The sequence below is a fragment of the Pagrus major genome, chromosome 1 (assembly GCF_040436345.1).
Source record: "Pagrus major chromosome 1, Pma_NU_1.0".
Taxonomy (NCBI): domain Eukaryota; kingdom Metazoa; phylum Chordata; class Actinopteri; order Spariformes; family Sparidae; genus Pagrus; species Pagrus major.
In genome coordinates, this window is record NC_133215.1 from 27012937 (window position 1) to 27029016 (window position 16080).

The following is a 16080-nucleotide window of genomic DNA, read 5'->3' on the forward strand; positions in this document are numbered from 1 at the left end:
GTTGCTGTTGCCGGCATTGTTGTGTCTCACTCTGCGTCCCGGCGTCCGAAGTCCACCCAGCCCTGGTAGTCCCGATCAGACATGCACTCTGAGTTCATCATCTCTGTGAACAAACCATTCCTACATGAACCACACACAGGCGTTCAGTACACACATCATAGCATCTCCCTGGATCCCTGCCCACACATTTATCTCACAGACACATCATAAACAATTAAGTTTTAAATTATTTTTCACGCCCAGACGCACAGCATACCTGAAATTGCTTGCATTATTTGCTTGGTCATAACCTCGCGTTCATCCTCAGATAGGTGTGGCCGTCTCTCTACCCGTGCTGAGTAGGCCGGAGGCGCCGGATCCTGTCTGCCACCCAAGTCTTTCACTTTCTCCCTCTTAGCTAGAAGCTGCTGTAGCATCTGAGTCTCTTTAGCCTCTACAGGTGAGGAGGCTGCACTGGATACAAGCAGTGCAACCAACAGTGTGATCACCACAAAAACCTTCCCTGACATGTCTGTGAACAAGAAAAGAACAGAGTTACATTTGCTCAAAGTGAAAAAGTAATAATTGTCAAGAAAGACAGAAGAGAAGTTACCTGTATGGAGGCAGTAGAAGTGCACAACAGAATCCAACAAGTCAGATGCTTCTGGTGCACACTGAACAGAGAGGCTCTTTTATACCACAACTTGGATGTGAGCAACACGAGCTAAAATCAAAGACAGATAGCAGGGATTGATTGGTAGACGGATGCATTGGGAGGATGTGCGTAAAGGAAACGACGGACACCCACGAACCCGTTTTACTTACCTGGAAAGGCCTTTTTTGCACTGCAATAACAATAAAATGAGTCGATGTGTTTACATAAGAAATCCAATGCTCCTTTAAGAGACCAATACAGAGGATCTGATGTAACTATGTAGCCACACCTGGAAGCAAACACAGTTTGTGGTGTTCTTACATTATCAATCAAATATCACTAAGCATTAGCAGCTCCTACAGCACGCCACACACGCTGGAACAAGACAAATTATTTTATACTTCTGCATTACTTCTACGATTAAAGGTGCAATATGTAAGAATTGGCCAGCTGCTGTAGCATACTCATCACAAATAGAGGGTCAGCATATCGCCATAGTATCAGCTACCTAGCTGCTACCTGTAGGGGGCCTTAGCTCAGTTAGCCATGAATGTAGTGGTCCAGACTGGGAGCTCAGAGCACCGGAGGAGTGTTTGTGTTTACAACGCCAGGACAGGAACTTTGTAGTGAAACGGGCCAGGGCTAGCTGGTTAGCATGCCAACTTCAGTAGATACCTCTGCAACACGATACATCGACGTCATAATGAATTCTGTTGGTAATTTTTTCAAGTAGACTTCTTACATGTTGCACCTTTAAAGAAATATATCAAAATTTTACACAACACATATACAACAAATCTATATTTCCAACAACAAATCTATTGTTCCATAACAAATAGCTTTTGTAATAATGAACTAACACATTCATCTTACCATTGAAATACATTGATTTAAGTGTGAATTTTTTGATCATATATGCTAAATTTCACATACACAAATGCAGAATTACAAAGGTTTTCCCCTCATTTTAAAGTTTTCTTATGTGAATTATAGAATATATCAAAGCACTGATGCTCATAGACACTAAAAAAGTAACAAAACCGTCAAGGTGTATAAGGATCTATTTGTTTATTTGATTATTTTTTGTCATTTTTTTTCATCTTCATAATCCTAATTAGATTCTTTGTTGCTCATTTTCATTTTTTAAAATGACTTTTTATCTGTGTTTGTGTTTGAATGTGTCGGTGTGTATCATGTATTGATTGGTTGGAGGTGATTATTGGCTCCACCATGTCATGTTGTGGACCGGACTTCCAGATGACGCACACGCTACCGTTTTAGTAAAACTACTACAGCGAGCAGCTGTTTACATACTGTATAGATTTGTGTTCGCTGTTCCTGTGTGTCCAGTTTCCACTGACAACATGTGATGTTAAATGTCAAGGAAAGCAGAAACAACATGAGCGCAGCCTTCAGATCTTTTCTGTTTTTCTGCCAGCTGGATTTACTCTGTAGCACAGACTGTGATTATGTGCTAAACTTTGATTTATGAAATAAGCAGAGGTGACAGCAGCACAATGAACAGCAGAGAATATACATACGTGCATATATCCTCCTGCAGACAATACAGCAGGATGTTTTGGCTGAAATCTGTGCGGCGTATAGCAAATAAAACACTTACGCCGAGACTTGATCTTGTTGGAATGCTACTTGCTGTCAGTCATTATGCTGGTGGGAAAATAATCATAGGTCATAAGACGTGACATTTACACTCTCACCTGACTGAGACGACACACCCGTTAATGAAATCTGATGAAGTCTCCACACACTGCAGACAGGTTGTTCCACCGACTTGTTGGCGAGGTCAGGTTGAGACTTTATCAGACGAGGCTGCGGCAGATGCTCATCGCTGCTTTTTGTTTATTGTCACAGATGTTCACTTGAGTCCTCTGAGCTATGTGTCAAGTGGGAGGATTATTAAAGCTGGTGAAAGTTTACAATCAGTCATTCACTTGCAGCATGAATGAATTTGTGGTTGTGTGGTGGTGTCAGTAAAACCAAGGTTTCTTCATCATCAGTAGCTGCTTGTCTTCCTGGTTTAACTTTCATTTTTTGGTCCTAAACATGTCCCTAAGTGGACAACACAGCAACATTGAAAAAATGGTTTGAAAAAAGGTTTTGACTGATATTTTATTATCCAGACCCAAAACGATTTACTGAACAACCTTTACTGAAAACAAATGATGTTTTTTGGTTTACTGCAGTAAAAAAACAAACAAAGGAAATGGGTACAATCCATTTATTGAGATTGTGATGTAAACTCTGTCACTGTAAAGCAAATATAATACCTGGGATCCATTCCAGTATGATACTAAATACACATTTTAACCATAGCTAGCATCTGCAACTGAGTACACTTTGCCACAAACCAGTGACGTGCAAAGCTTTATCTGCCACTTTCCCCTGATGGGTGTGGACTGCAGCAGATCAAGATGGTTTTTAGATTCTTGTGTCACTTCAGGATATTTGATTCTTCCTGCATGCTTGATACGCTTCGAGTGAAAGGGTGTGACAGTGTTTTGTGTGTGTGTGTGTGTGTGAGTGTGTGCGTGTGGGTATGTGTTGGGGTGCGGTCAAAAAAACATTAAGGAAAAATGTCTATTACCTCGTCTGCCTCCTCCCTCTACTTCACTAGAATAACTATCTTTGGCTGTACAAATGAAGGCTTGAATCAATAAACAGAACCAGTTTGTGGTTAAAAACACACCTTTCCAAGGAGTTTCTCTCAAAGGTTTCCATCTAATATACCCATTATGCAAATAAGCAACAGTTTAATGATCTCATCACTGGGCACAGTTGTAGCTGATGCAGCTACGTGATGTCCGTGCACACTCATAGTGTATTGGCAGGAGCAGAATAACAAAAACCCAGTAACCTAAATATAAAGGTACGATATGTAAGAAATGGCAACCTGTCGCACCTATACTCCAAACAAATAGGGGGCAGCATGTCACCAGAGTAACCGCTGTAAACGGCTGCTAGCAGTCAGGACTGAAAGCTCAGAGCACCAGAACCGGAGCCGGGTGAGTGAATGGACAACGGAACCGGGCCTCGATCATCATTACTACACAGGACAGGTCAGGGCTAGCTGGTTAGCATGCTAACTTCAGTTGACGTCTTCGACATAACTTCAGAAATTCTGTTGATGATTTGACTTCCTTTCTGGAAGTTTTAAACCAATTCTTACAGATACACCTTTAAGAATTCATATATTCCTTCCAGTGAAGGAGCGTTTCAGAGGTACAGTGTATAAATGCTATTACTGCTGCTGGTAGGCCGACACATAGCTCTCCCTCCATGTGGCGGTGCACATGTTGACCTCCATGCAAGAGTCTGAAGACGTCACAGTGAAGTTGTTCATTTGGACATTTTTCTCAAATGTACAGTGGCTGAACAGCAGCCACTGTGGCCACAAGCAATGATTAAAGGATGACAACTGCCTAGAGAGGAATCTGTACACTGTAAGATGCTCGTCATACCAGACCAAACAAGGCTGTAGTGTATTATGCATGGTTTTGTTTTATTCCTTATGAATCATAGCCTTATTACCCTCACGAAGACATAGTACTGAAAATTATATTACAATCATGACAATAGAGGACAGTGGACCTTTGAATGAACTCTGTCATGGTGCTGTGGGTTGGCCTGCCAGAGGGTTAGATTAGATTAGATTAGATTAGATTAGATTAGCTATGTATAAAAGTAATTGTTTATGATGTTTTTATATATTATTGTGAAGTTAAATGCAGTTTAAATAAGTAGGATCTCTGTCATTTTACATTATCAGAGTATGGTGGGCAGAATGACTGTGCAGGAAGTCAGGCAGTGAAGCAAAGACTTGGGAATCTACTACTATTTTGCATCTTATCATACATACATACAGCAAAATACATATACATATATACCATATATATACACATATATGTGTACAGTGTGTGCTCTTTGCTCACCACGACCTTTCACCTTCGTCCCTACAATGGAAAAACTCTGAGGACAGTGTGTAGTTAGAAACACCTGTGTGCCAGGTATTATCTGCTCCAGACTAAGTATAACTGACACTGAAGAAAAAACAATTATCTTCATAACTGACTCCCGATCAGTGAGCCGCCCATCAAGCTGCCAAACTTGATGATCAACCTGTCTCCAACCATCAGCACTAACGCTACTGTACACACCTACTCCTTCAAACCATTATCTGCATACCAGTCATTGCTGTGGCGGGGAAACTGACGCTATCTTCTTCCTCTCAGGACTATAAAATACCCGACCGTGTCCAGCAGAGACACTCCTCGGAGACTCTCCACAGCTGGTCATCACCTGCAGGACACCTCCACCTCCAAATCCACCACCTGTCGCCATGACTTCTTTCGGTGTCAGCCGCCAGAGCAGCTTCAGCTCCCGCAGCATCAGCAGCTCCCGGAGCGTCTCCGGTGGCGCCAGCGCCTTCAGCATGAGCGGAGGGATGCAGATGATCGGAGGCGGCCAGAGCCGCTTCTCCAGCAGCTCCATCCAGGCGCGCGCACCCAGCGTGTACGGGGGCGCGGGAGGCTACGGGACCCGCATCTCCCAGTCCCAGTCCGTGTTCGGCTCCGGGTCAATGGGCGGCTACTCTGAGACTACGGTAATCAACAACGAGAAGGTTACCATGCAGAACCTCAACGACCGCCTGGCCTCATACCTGGAGAAGGTGAGCGCTGATGATGATGATGATGATGATGAGACCAACTCTTGCACACACTCCCACTTTCCTGTACTTTCACTGAGACATCAGAAGCAATCAGAGAACTTAACTATTTTTAATGCACCTGCAATACAGTTGGTTGATCTACAGACCTCATCCTGAAGTGAAGATGAGTCAGTCTGAGTTAAATTACAAAGCTCATATCATATCATTATTATTATTATTATTATTTATACAGATTTCCTCTGCATCCTTCTGCTGCTTACAAAGTACGTTTACCTGCGATGATTAACGTAGTACATGTTTTATGATAACTTTCACACAGGTAAGGATTTGAATCCTTCCTCTGTCCCTGACAGAGAATCAGCTCAGACAGGATGCAGAGCATTACTGAACTTTAGCAAAGGAAGTTAAAGTAGACAATAAGGTGACAGCAGGACAAACACAACCATGAACATGTTTATTCATTTATTATTCATATTCATTTTTAATATTGTGGCTGCTGTATCCCCCCTCCTTCTCTCTCTCCCACTCTCCCTCTCCTTCTCTCTCTCTGTCTCTCCTTCTCTCTCCCTCTTCTTGTCTCTCCCTCACTCCCCCACTCTATGTTTGGTCTCTGTAAATAAATTAATAAAGGATTGTGGTCTAGACCTGCTCAATTTGGGAAGTGTCACGGGATGACTTTTGTTGTGAATTGGCGCTATACAAATGAAGACTGATTGATAAATGTCTACATCTCTCATCTCTCATTTGTCACCTGACGTGATGTCACCTCACCTGTCTGGTTTTGTGTGCAGGTGCGCTCCCTGGAGGCAGCCAACAGGAAGCTGGAGCTGCAGATCAGAGAGTTCTACGAGAAGAAAGCTCCCACTGCTGGCAGAGACTACACCAACTACTTTGCCACCATCAATGATCTGCGGGCTCAGGTACTGCTCACGTTTTACTCTTTACCTTCATAGTATAATTTATTACTCCACAGTGAACCCACTTACATCACACATACAAGACGAGACAAAAATATATTGACAGTAACACCTCCCTTCCATCCCAATCCCATCAACCCAGGCAACATTCACAACAACTGACCTGGTTACAGACACATCTCTGTTTGTCTTTTCAAATGTTTCTCCTTTTGACATCTTGCATCTTTGGTACAGTTTGAGCTCAGTTGTGCTCGTCACACTGTGACTGTAGTGGCCATTTGTCACAGATCAGACATAACTCAAACTTTGAATCAAGGCCCCACTCTGCACCATTGTCATGTGATACGCAGGCAAGCTCAGACCATTTTCTGTACAAAGTTTCTTAGGTTTTAATTTTTTAATTTTTAATTTTTTTTAATCAAGATATAAGAAAGTAAACAGAAAACAAGGAAATCAGGATTTCTGCATGCCTCTCTTGCTCTGGTAAAACCACCAGAGGGCAGCCCAGGTGCATCCTGGTCCTGCACCTCCCTTTCTTTGCATACGAGCTCAGGTGCCTTACCCAAGTCACAAACGAAACAAGAGAATAAACTGGCTATGCAAAAACTAAATATGCTAAACGTAAAGTAGATGAAACAAATCATTAGCAGAAGAAAGTGTCAAACACCTAATCTCAATAAAGCAAACATCTCAAGTTAATGGAGCAATGCTAGTGCTTCATTAACTTGTATCTGTTTCACCTGGTATGTCATTATCTGGTCATATTTCCTTTCCCTTTTTCGAGGAGCACTTGACACAGTTTTTGCATACATTGTGTTGAATAGAGCAACCAGTCATCTCTTCTTTTTTGTAAAACAACTACAAAAGTCTACTTACAACAAATAAAAAGCTCCTACGGTGACCATTTGTTGTTTGAGACTTACACAGCTAGTGACCAACATGTAACACGGCTGATGTGGCCATGTGTGCAGCTGAGTGCTGTGTGGACAAATTCACAGAGGATGAACAAACCTTTTCTTAAAACTAAAGAACCAAACCAGCACTCATAATGTAGCTGTGCATTCCCTCTGTGTTGTATAAACTGTGGGTCTGAACTCCACATAAACTCCTGATCATCTATTACTACACTAGAGGGTTGAGTTTTTGAATACGCACTGCCATGTCTGTTACTGATGAGTCTTTCCAGTAAAACAAACAAATAATTGTTTAATTTTTTTCCCCCTTTAGATCCGGAGAAGGTTTTCAGAGAATCAGAGCATCAACCTGCAGATTGACAACGCTCAACTGGCTGCAGAGGACTTCAGAATGAAGTAGGTTTAACGTTCTTCTGTTGCTTCACGCTAAATATATATACATCAACCAGAGGTGTAGTTGATTGTTCATATTTAATCTTTCACTCATTTATTTTTAACCACATCCGGCTCTCTTCTGTAGGTATGAGTCAGAGCTGAGCATGCGTACCAACGTTGAGGGTGATGTGGCTCGTCTCCGAGGGGTCCGGGACACCCTGACTCTCAGCATTGGTGACCTGGAGATGCAGGTAGAGGGTCTGAAAGAGGAGCTGGCGTACCTCAAGAGCAACCACGAGGAGGTGAGAGGAACCACTCAGCTGCTGTGGGATGTCCTGTTAAAACTGTTGTGTTTTCAAGTACAATGGCGCTATCTGCTGGTGGAGGCAGGGGATAAATAAAAATGTGACTCTTCTCCATGTTGCAGGAGATGCGTCTGGCGAGGGTCCAGCAGGGCGGCAATGTTAACGTCGAGGTGGACAGCACAGACTCTGTTGATCTGTCTAAAGTCCTGGAGGAGATGAGGGAGCAGTATGAGGCTGTGATGATCAAGAACAAGATGGAGGTCGAGAAGTGGTTCAATGCTAAGGTGAGATGGGAGAGAAAATTTAAAAACCCAGAAGAATAAAACCTATGGTGAAAAGGTTTACAGATGGAGATGTCACAGGAATTATTGCTTATAAATATATATGTGTGTGTGTGTGTGTGTGTTTGTGCAAAAAGGTGGATACTCTTCAGACGCAGATCAGCTCATGTACAATAGAGGTGAAGACATCCAGTTCGGAGCTGTCAGAGCTGAAGAGGACCTACCAGAATCTGGAGATTAGTCGCACCAGTGCCATCTCATCGGTAAGCCATCGAGGAAACGACAGAATGCAATACATACATGTTTACCTCAAGATACAAGTTTTCAACAGGTAATGTTGTTATGACAAACTGTTGCAGACCTGGGATTGTACTTACGGCAGTGCTGTTGCACGCAGACACTGTTGGGAGGCGCCAAATCGCACAAAATGCCAAATTCTACATAATGTTGCTTTAAATATGAAGCTGCAGCCAGCAGCCAGCTACAGTTAGCACACAAAGTTCTTGTAACTTTTTATATGGATTATTACTGCGCCTGGCAAAGACTCCAGACCACTTTTTAGTTTTGGTAAGAATTAAATACTGTCGACATTTAATCTTTAAGATTCGTGCACATTGACAGGAACTGGACACACGACATGTTTCCAACCTGAGCCGTGGCAAACGAATGGTTACATAAAGAGGGAATTTTGTACTCAAAGGAATCTGTGGGAGATACAGACTGGATTTAACATGCTAAAACTGGTAGCCTCATATTAACTTCTAATAAAATTTGAAATGTATTTTGGTACATAACTGGGACTGTGGATTATTGTTCCTCATCTTCCAGACAGTTTAAAGCACATGATGTTTTAATAGCCAGTGTGAACAGGAAACTGTTTTGATGTTCATACAGTCACCCAATTATTGTTTTAAGACCGACATGAACAAATGTGAATCCAAATTAGCATTGTGCAGATAGATCATGAATCTATAACTTTCTAATTTACCATCAGGCAGACCTAGTATTTCTTCTCTGATCATGCTCAAAGCTTTCCTGACATCATTCCTGTCTGTCCCACAGATTCAGTGCCTGCAGCAGAACCTGGAGGAGGTGAAGTCTCGATACAGCCTTCAGCTCAGCCAGTTGCAGATGACAATCAACACGCTGGAGGCAGAGCTGCAGCAGCTGAAAATCTCCATCGAGCATCAACAGTCCGAGTACAAGATGCTGCTGGACATCAAGATGAGGCTGGAACTGGAGATCGCCGAGTACAGGAGGCTGCTGGAGGGAGAGGTGCATGAGAAAAAGTAAGAGCCTGAGTTTTTCTTTTCTTTAAAGTGAAAGCAGTTGGCTGACAGCTAAAGAAATCGTTTCAACATGATGATTTTAACATGTTCTCTCTCTCTCTGCAGGGCTGTGGTCGTCAGCAAGGTTGTAGTGGAAGGTAAGAACCCCAAATCATTCACTAAATGAACTATGAGTTCGGCTCTTTGCACTGCAGCCTCATGATGTCTGTTCTCCACCCCTGCAGAGCATAAACCCCACATCGAGAGGAGGGTGAAGACCATCGTGGAGGAGATTGTTGATGGAAGGGTGGTGTCCTCCAGCGTCGACACCCAAGTGGAGGACCTTCAGTAACACCTCTGCTCACCTCTGCTGCCACTAAACTGAAATGTTTACCTTGATTTGGCCCCTGAATGTTCTTAATTGACTTCTGTAATTTCTGCTTAGTGAAAAACTTAAAGGTGCAATATATAAGAATTGGCCACCTGTTGAATTTATACAACTAAACAAGTAGGAGGCAGCATAGCACCAGAGAAACCACCAAGTGCTGCTAACTTTAGCTGTCATTAGCTAGTTAGCTCAGTTAGCCATGCAGCTAGCGCTCATATGGCTGCATCTGCCTGGCCTGGGAGCTTGCAGCTCTAAAGGAGTGTTAGCTCAAAGCGGACTTAGCATGCTTATTCAGAAGACATCTCTGCAACACAATATGAAGACAGCCTTGAAATAATGTTAAAATTGTTATCTGTTCACAATTTGTTGATAATATTAGTTTATTTAATGTTTTAAATTAAAAGTCTTACATATTGCACCTTTAACTTCAACCAGCGATATGATAGTTCCCAAACATATCAACTTTTGCTTTTCAAGAGGGCATTTTCCTTGGTATTTTCTTGTCTTTCTTTTGATTGAAATCATAAAGCAAAGTTGCAGCAAGTGATGTTCTTCACTTGACAGATTGTTGTCAACTCTAATAAATGAGAGACCAAAATCTGATTAAAAGCATGAGAACCAAGATGAAGAAGTGTGTTCTTAATCACAAATGTCTACTGCAATTCAGAAAGGTGGATTATAATTTGTACGCATATTTTTCATTGGCATAATTAAATCAGATCGTATTCATTTAGTTTTTGGACCAACAAGTAGCATACACTGTAAAATCTGACAAAGTGACTTTACTTTAAAAATCTGGGAAACCGATTACCTCAAAATTACAGTAACGTCATTTAAGTAAAGTAGACAAATAATTTTAAGTTCTTAAGACTTTTTAGCTTGCATAACTTAAATTATATTGTCTATTTTACTTGGTAATTCTAGGGTAATCAGTTTCCTGACTTTCTGAACGTAAAGTCAACATTTGCAATTTAACTCTTGACCACCAGGCGTCACTGTGTCTCTTTCTCTAAAGGTGAAGTCTCTGCACAGCTTTAGTGCATGTGCAACTTTAAATTGCTTAAGTGGAGACAGATTGTTGCTGCACATGGTACATTTAGAGAGATAACTGTTTCAGCTTAATCACAGGACAGTAAATGATATGAAATAATGATACCAGTAATGGTTTAATGGCCTGCAAATAGCACAAAATGAAGACACAATATTGAGTTTGTTCTCCATAAAAGTAAAGATTTGGTTCAATGATGTTTACAGTCATCCTTGATCCACCAGTGGCTTCTTCATTTGGGTGGAGTGGAACCAAGTAGAGACTTGAGATCTTCAGTTATTCACCTGCCCAGTGACTGAATGTGTTGGTCAAAATGACTCAACATGGGAGACACCCTCCTCTCTCTTTCTTTGTGCTACACCCTGTGAACACATCGCTGCCCTTCATTATACTCTTAGTGTAATTAAATGTTATTAGTGGCCCTGATTTGCACTGTTTCAGCAGATTTGTGCAGCAGAGCAATATCAAGTTTAGGCAAAGAGGAGTGTGTTCATTTGACTCACTGTTCACATCTTAAAATCTTAATTATTCCGCATGATTAGACAAGACAAAAACCAAAAACCGTAGCATCGTTGCATCCTTGCCACTGACACTTCACGTAGATACATAGTCTGTTTTTGAGCTGAATTAAACGGTAAACGGTGAATTTACCCTCCTTGTGTCAAATGTTATGACTAATTGTAAAAGTTAAAAGCCTTTGTTTCACACATGCTTTTTTAAAGCTTTAGATATTTGATTTTACAGAAATAGAAAACACAGTCATGATACTTCATTTTTTTTGGTTTGCATCACATGAAGTACTGTAGGTTTTCCCTCAGCTGACCTCAGTTATTATTACCAAACCACAAGCAATTAAGTGCTTAATTGTGTCCACATGGGCTCTTAATTCAGTTCAATTGGGTTGACTCACAGCATTGAAGAGACAATGCAGCAGTTTTTCGTTTATTAGCTATTCATTCGTTGAATCTTGCTCTGCTCGGTGCAGTCCAGAATTTTCTGTTGTAAATTTCCAGATCTCTCAGTCATGCCTTGCAGTGAAGGGTGTGGCCAATACCCGCTGTGCACGACAAAACACAACAGAAACCAGTCCAGGCCTGAAACAGAAGAAACACAAAGACAGAGGAGCATTGTCAGGAGACACCTGATGTTGCAATGAGTCAGAGCAGCCCTTGCCCCCTCTCCTCCATGAGACAGAAGGTGACATACTGCCTCATGCTAGCCCTTGCAGGAGAGTTACACACCCAGGTTAAATGTACTGTGAGCTATTTTTCATGTCCCAGCACATTTTGAACAAACTGTTCGCCTGTGGTTATTGTGTCAGCGTGGCACTTCGTACTCAGACTTGAATAGGCCTTTTGCATTCTGAGAAGTCTTTCCCACTTACATGAAAAGTGGATGAGGGTGTGTGACACAATAAATGTGACAGAAAGACTTATGACTGCAACCCTTATGGTTTTTGGTTCTTCAATTTGAACACATGCCGTGTGCACTGATAAGCAGACTGTCATGCACCAGATACAGATCACATATCAATTACTCCGAAGTGAGGTCTGGTTTTAATCTTATTGTCTGAAAAGCTTAAAACTCCTTGTAGTGAATGGAGGATACGCAATTAATCTCAATTATATCAATTAAAAGCATGAATACTTCATTCAAGCTTTGCTTCCCACATGAAAACCACAGTCACACCTCGCCCTACCGCCACACATACCATCGGTATGAATCACTCAGCTCACATAAACCACAGGTGTGTCTTACCAGTGTGCAAAGTGCCTGTTATTGCAGACTATAACACTCAGTAGATTGATTTTGTTTTCAAAGGCAAATCGACAGGGATTCAACCTGTAAGGGAATATGGGATACAGGTAACAGTGTTAAGACAAAAGTCAAAAAAATGTGGATACATTTGCATAAAGAATGAATGAATAAAAAAACTCACAATATTGTTTAAGGTGCAATATGTAAGAATTGGCCAACTGTCTATGGTCACTCCAAACAAACACACAAATGTGGGGCTGCATATCAACGGAGTAACCACTAACTGCTGCTAACTGTAGCTGCTGTTAGCTGGTTAGCTCAGTTAGCCATGCAGCTAGCAGTCCAGACTGGGAGCCTGGGAGTGGTATTATGAGACAGGACGGGCCGAGACTAGCTGGTTAGCATGCAAACTAACAGTAGATATCTCTGCAACGCAATACATAATCATCTTTGACATAACATCAAATCAGTTTTTTCCTTAAAACAAAGATTCTTGCATGTTGCACCTTTAAAGACTGGATGTGGAGAAAAAAGAGTTTTGTTGAAGACTTCTATGTATTGTGTTGCAGAGCCACCTACTGATGTTAGCATGCTAATCAACTAGTCCTGGCCTGTCCTTTCTCATAATACCAGACCACTAGCTGCTTTGCTAATTGAGCTAACAAGTTAACATCAGCTATAGTTAGCAGCAGTTAGCGGTCACTCTAGTGATATGCTGCCCCCCATTCATTTGGAGGGTGAATTCAAGAGGTCGCCAATTCTTATATATTGCAACTTAATCTTTATTTGCCAGTTTGCACATGTTCCTTTTCAGCAACCACACCCTGCTTCATACTCAGCATTGTACAACCACAGAGGCATCACTGAGCAGCTGGAGTCAAGGGCCCTGCTCAAAGGCCTCTGGTCACAATCCCACTCCACATAAAACTAGCAAAACTTAAGCATAAAGGTAAACAGGAGGGTGAGATTGAGATGCAACTCAAGTGCAGCCTGGAAAGGCATCAGATCTAGTGTTTGAATGCAGAATAAAAAGAGAAAAGTGCACATTTTAATCATGAGCTCTGTGTAGAGACAGGCTGTGAGATTCAGACTGATGAAGCCACAGCATGTGAATCTTTCAGCCTTATAAAGAGGAGGAAAAGTCCTGACCGCATTGTGGATAATCTCCTAAAATGCTCTGCTTCACATACTTTTATCTTTCAGTCTTCTTTGGAACAGCAGATGGTAAACACAGAAAAGACTGGACCCCGTGCAGTTTTCCTATAAGCCAAGGAGATGGGTCAGAGATTCTGTTGAATCTTGTTGAGAGGCATCTTGAAGGGAACAAAACACATGCAAGACAGCTCTTCATTGATTTCTCTTCAGCTTTGAATACAATGCAGCCGCATTTAAAAAACAGATTTTTATATAAGAGAAAAAGAGAAAGCCGTCAGGTCAGTCGGTGACGCGGTGAGCGAGTTCTGTGCACATCATATGAGCTATGCTGGCATGTAGTTTGATACTTTCTGAAATGTACCATGGTATCCTCCGTGATTGTTAAAACAAGAAGATTGTTCATCAAATATTAGCCTTCCCTGTCCTCAGCCTCACCACCGCCTATGACGCTATGCCTGTCACCTGTGCATACATGCACCATCATGGCTGGTTACTAATGTTGCGAAATGAGGAACAGAGTCATGTGCCAGCAGTAGAAGGATTTGTCAGTTCGTGTGAACAGTCTTTCCTGCAACTGAACATTTTCATAGTGTGACATAGTTTGCTGTTGTGTTGCATGAATTTATGCTGTTGTGGAAAAACAACCTTAACATTTCCCCTGAAGCAGTTTTCACTGATTGAACCTATATCTGCTCAGCATGGTATCATCACAGGTCCTGAAATACATATAATACATATGAGTCTTGTTTTTTCAGTGAAACCCCCTGTACGACACTAACTCACAATGCACTTAGTAAGTTGTGTGCAACATTGGGCAATTTTATGTGTACAGTTTGCTGTTTTTAGTTTCCTTGCAGAAGGGAAGAGTACAAGTATGTCTTTTGAAAATGTGTTTTTCAGCTCGACCTTATCTACACCCAAAAACACATTCCCAAATGTTACCTTCTTTGACCCGCAGAGCAATGAGAGGAACCTCTTTGATAGTGTGGTATTTTGGCTGACGCTACTGTTGCCTTCTGCCAGAGGGAAAATGAGCCAGTTTGATTTGCATCATTTTTCAAACAGCCAAATTATTATTTAAATTTGCTGAATCTTCCTTATATTTTCAACATATCTATTTTATTTTCATTTAGTAATTTGCAAGTTGCTTAATATTCCTCGAAATGTGAGCCATTTCCTCATCTTTCGTCAATAGTCTACAGATGAGTTTTACTGAGTCCATTCACTTATCACATGAAGTTTGTTTTTCAGTGTTGCATGTTCTCACATTAACATGTCTTTTCTCTTTTAATTCTGACACTAACCTGCAGTACAGAAAACTTTACATTGACTAACTTAACTCGAGTGTCTTTTAATTGTATCTGTATAAACCTTTCCACCAGTGCCACACCCTTGTCTCGTTGTTTCATGAACGCTCGCCGTCTACACCATCACATGGCTCTGCTGGTGCACAAGATATGTATTATCTAAGTGTCAAGAGATAACGGCATTCACCTCTTTGTTTAGATATGGCCCATTTATTTAGATGTAAAACTGTAAAAGGCCAGGTTCTTTTTTCTATTCTGTAAAATACCTGCAGGCAAACTCGTGCATTAATCTAAAAAAAGCAAAGCTGTATAAAGCTATAAATTACAGTGGGTACACACATGAAGTTGGTGTTAAAATGCTATCTCCAGAGATAAAAATGTACTACTAGGGTTTCAAAACAATCAGGACATTATTTATGGCTGTTCAGCACAAGCATTAGATGAGTTTGCAACCTCAAAATGAAAAGCAACAGCGAAAAGAAACATCTGGTGTGTATTACCCAAAACTATGTGTAGTATGTGAATAGTTTGTACAAGTCATTTGTTAGTTAGAGGTGAAACCAATCTTTGTTAGATTCAACCACAAACAAAATGTCTGACATAATACCTGCATTATTCTAATAAATGTCAGTATTCGAAAATGGATCAAAAAATGCGAGGAACCATAACCATACCTGTGTTTTTTATTTTTTATTTAATCAACCATTGCTTCATCGGAGACAGTTGTGCAAAACCCTCTGGGACATTGTAAAAGATCTGAAAGAAATACTGTGGTGAGATGGAAAGAAGCAAACAAGCAAGAGCTTGTTCTTGTTTGGGCATGATGCACACGCCAAGGTACAATGCCAAGTGAAATAAAGAACACGCAGGCACATCTGTGCTGAGATCTCCAGCAGTGCTGTGCCCAGTCTTGGAAATGGCTGGGTATCGACTGACATCATGAGCCCTTACACAAACCGCTTCTGACTGGCAGCCTGCAGGCTGCTGACGAGCAAAATAAAAGAGAATCTGAACAATTTTTAGTTTGAAACTGTGAATAACAA

At 41.3% G+C, this 16080-nt stretch overlaps 2 protein-coding genes across 2 annotated transcripts; one reads left to right on the forward strand and one right to left on the reverse strand.

The window, feature by feature from the left end:
• Nucleotides 1-26: 26 nt before the first annotated feature.
• LOC141001649 (uncharacterized) lies at nt 27-7450 on the reverse strand. Its single transcript, XM_073472797.1, has 3 exons — nt 7400-7450; nt 257-509; nt 27-103 (listed from the first exon to the last, which is right to left on the reverse strand). The coding sequence occupies exons 2-3, from the start codon at nt 507-509 to the stop codon at nt 27-29; spliced, it is 330 nt and encodes a 109-aa protein (XP_073328898.1). The 5' UTR covers nt 7400-7450.
• LOC141001641 (keratin, type I cytoskeletal 19-like) lies at nt 4925-10391 on the forward strand. Its single transcript, XM_073472791.1, has 9 exons — nt 4925-5321; nt 6113-6241; nt 7466-7548; nt 7673-7829; nt 7955-8116; nt 8251-8376; nt 9176-9402; nt 9508-9539; nt 9627-10391. Exons 1-9 carry the CDS (start codon nt 4992-4994, stop codon nt 9731-9733), a joined length of 1353 nt encoding a protein of 450 aa, XP_073328892.1. The 5' UTR covers nt 4925-4991; the 3' UTR covers nt 9734-10391.
• Nucleotides 10392-16080: the final 5689 nt, after the last annotated feature.

Excerpts from the sequence above, each read along its gene's own strand:
- LOC141001649 (XM_073472797.1), bottom strand. The coding sequence starts at position 509 with ATGTCAGGGAAGGTTTTTGTGGTGATCACACTGTTGGTTGCACTGCTT. Across the intron at positions 104-256 it reads AATAATGCAAGCAATTTCAG|AGATGATGAACTCAGAGTGC; the intron begins GTATGCTGTGCG and ends GTTTGTTCACAG.
- LOC141001641 (XM_073472791.1), top strand. The coding sequence starts at position 4,992 with ATGACTTCTTTCGGTGTCAGCCGCCAGAGCAGCTTCAGCTCCCGCAGC. Across the intron at positions 9,403-9,507 it reads GGAGAGGTGCATGAGAAAAA|GGCTGTGGTCGTCAGCAAGG; the intron begins GTAAGAGCCTGA and ends CTCTCTCTGCAG. Across the intron at positions 9,540-9,626 it reads CAGCAAGGTTGTAGTGGAAG|AGCATAAACCCCACATCGAG; the intron begins GTAAGAACCCCA and ends CCACCCCTGCAG.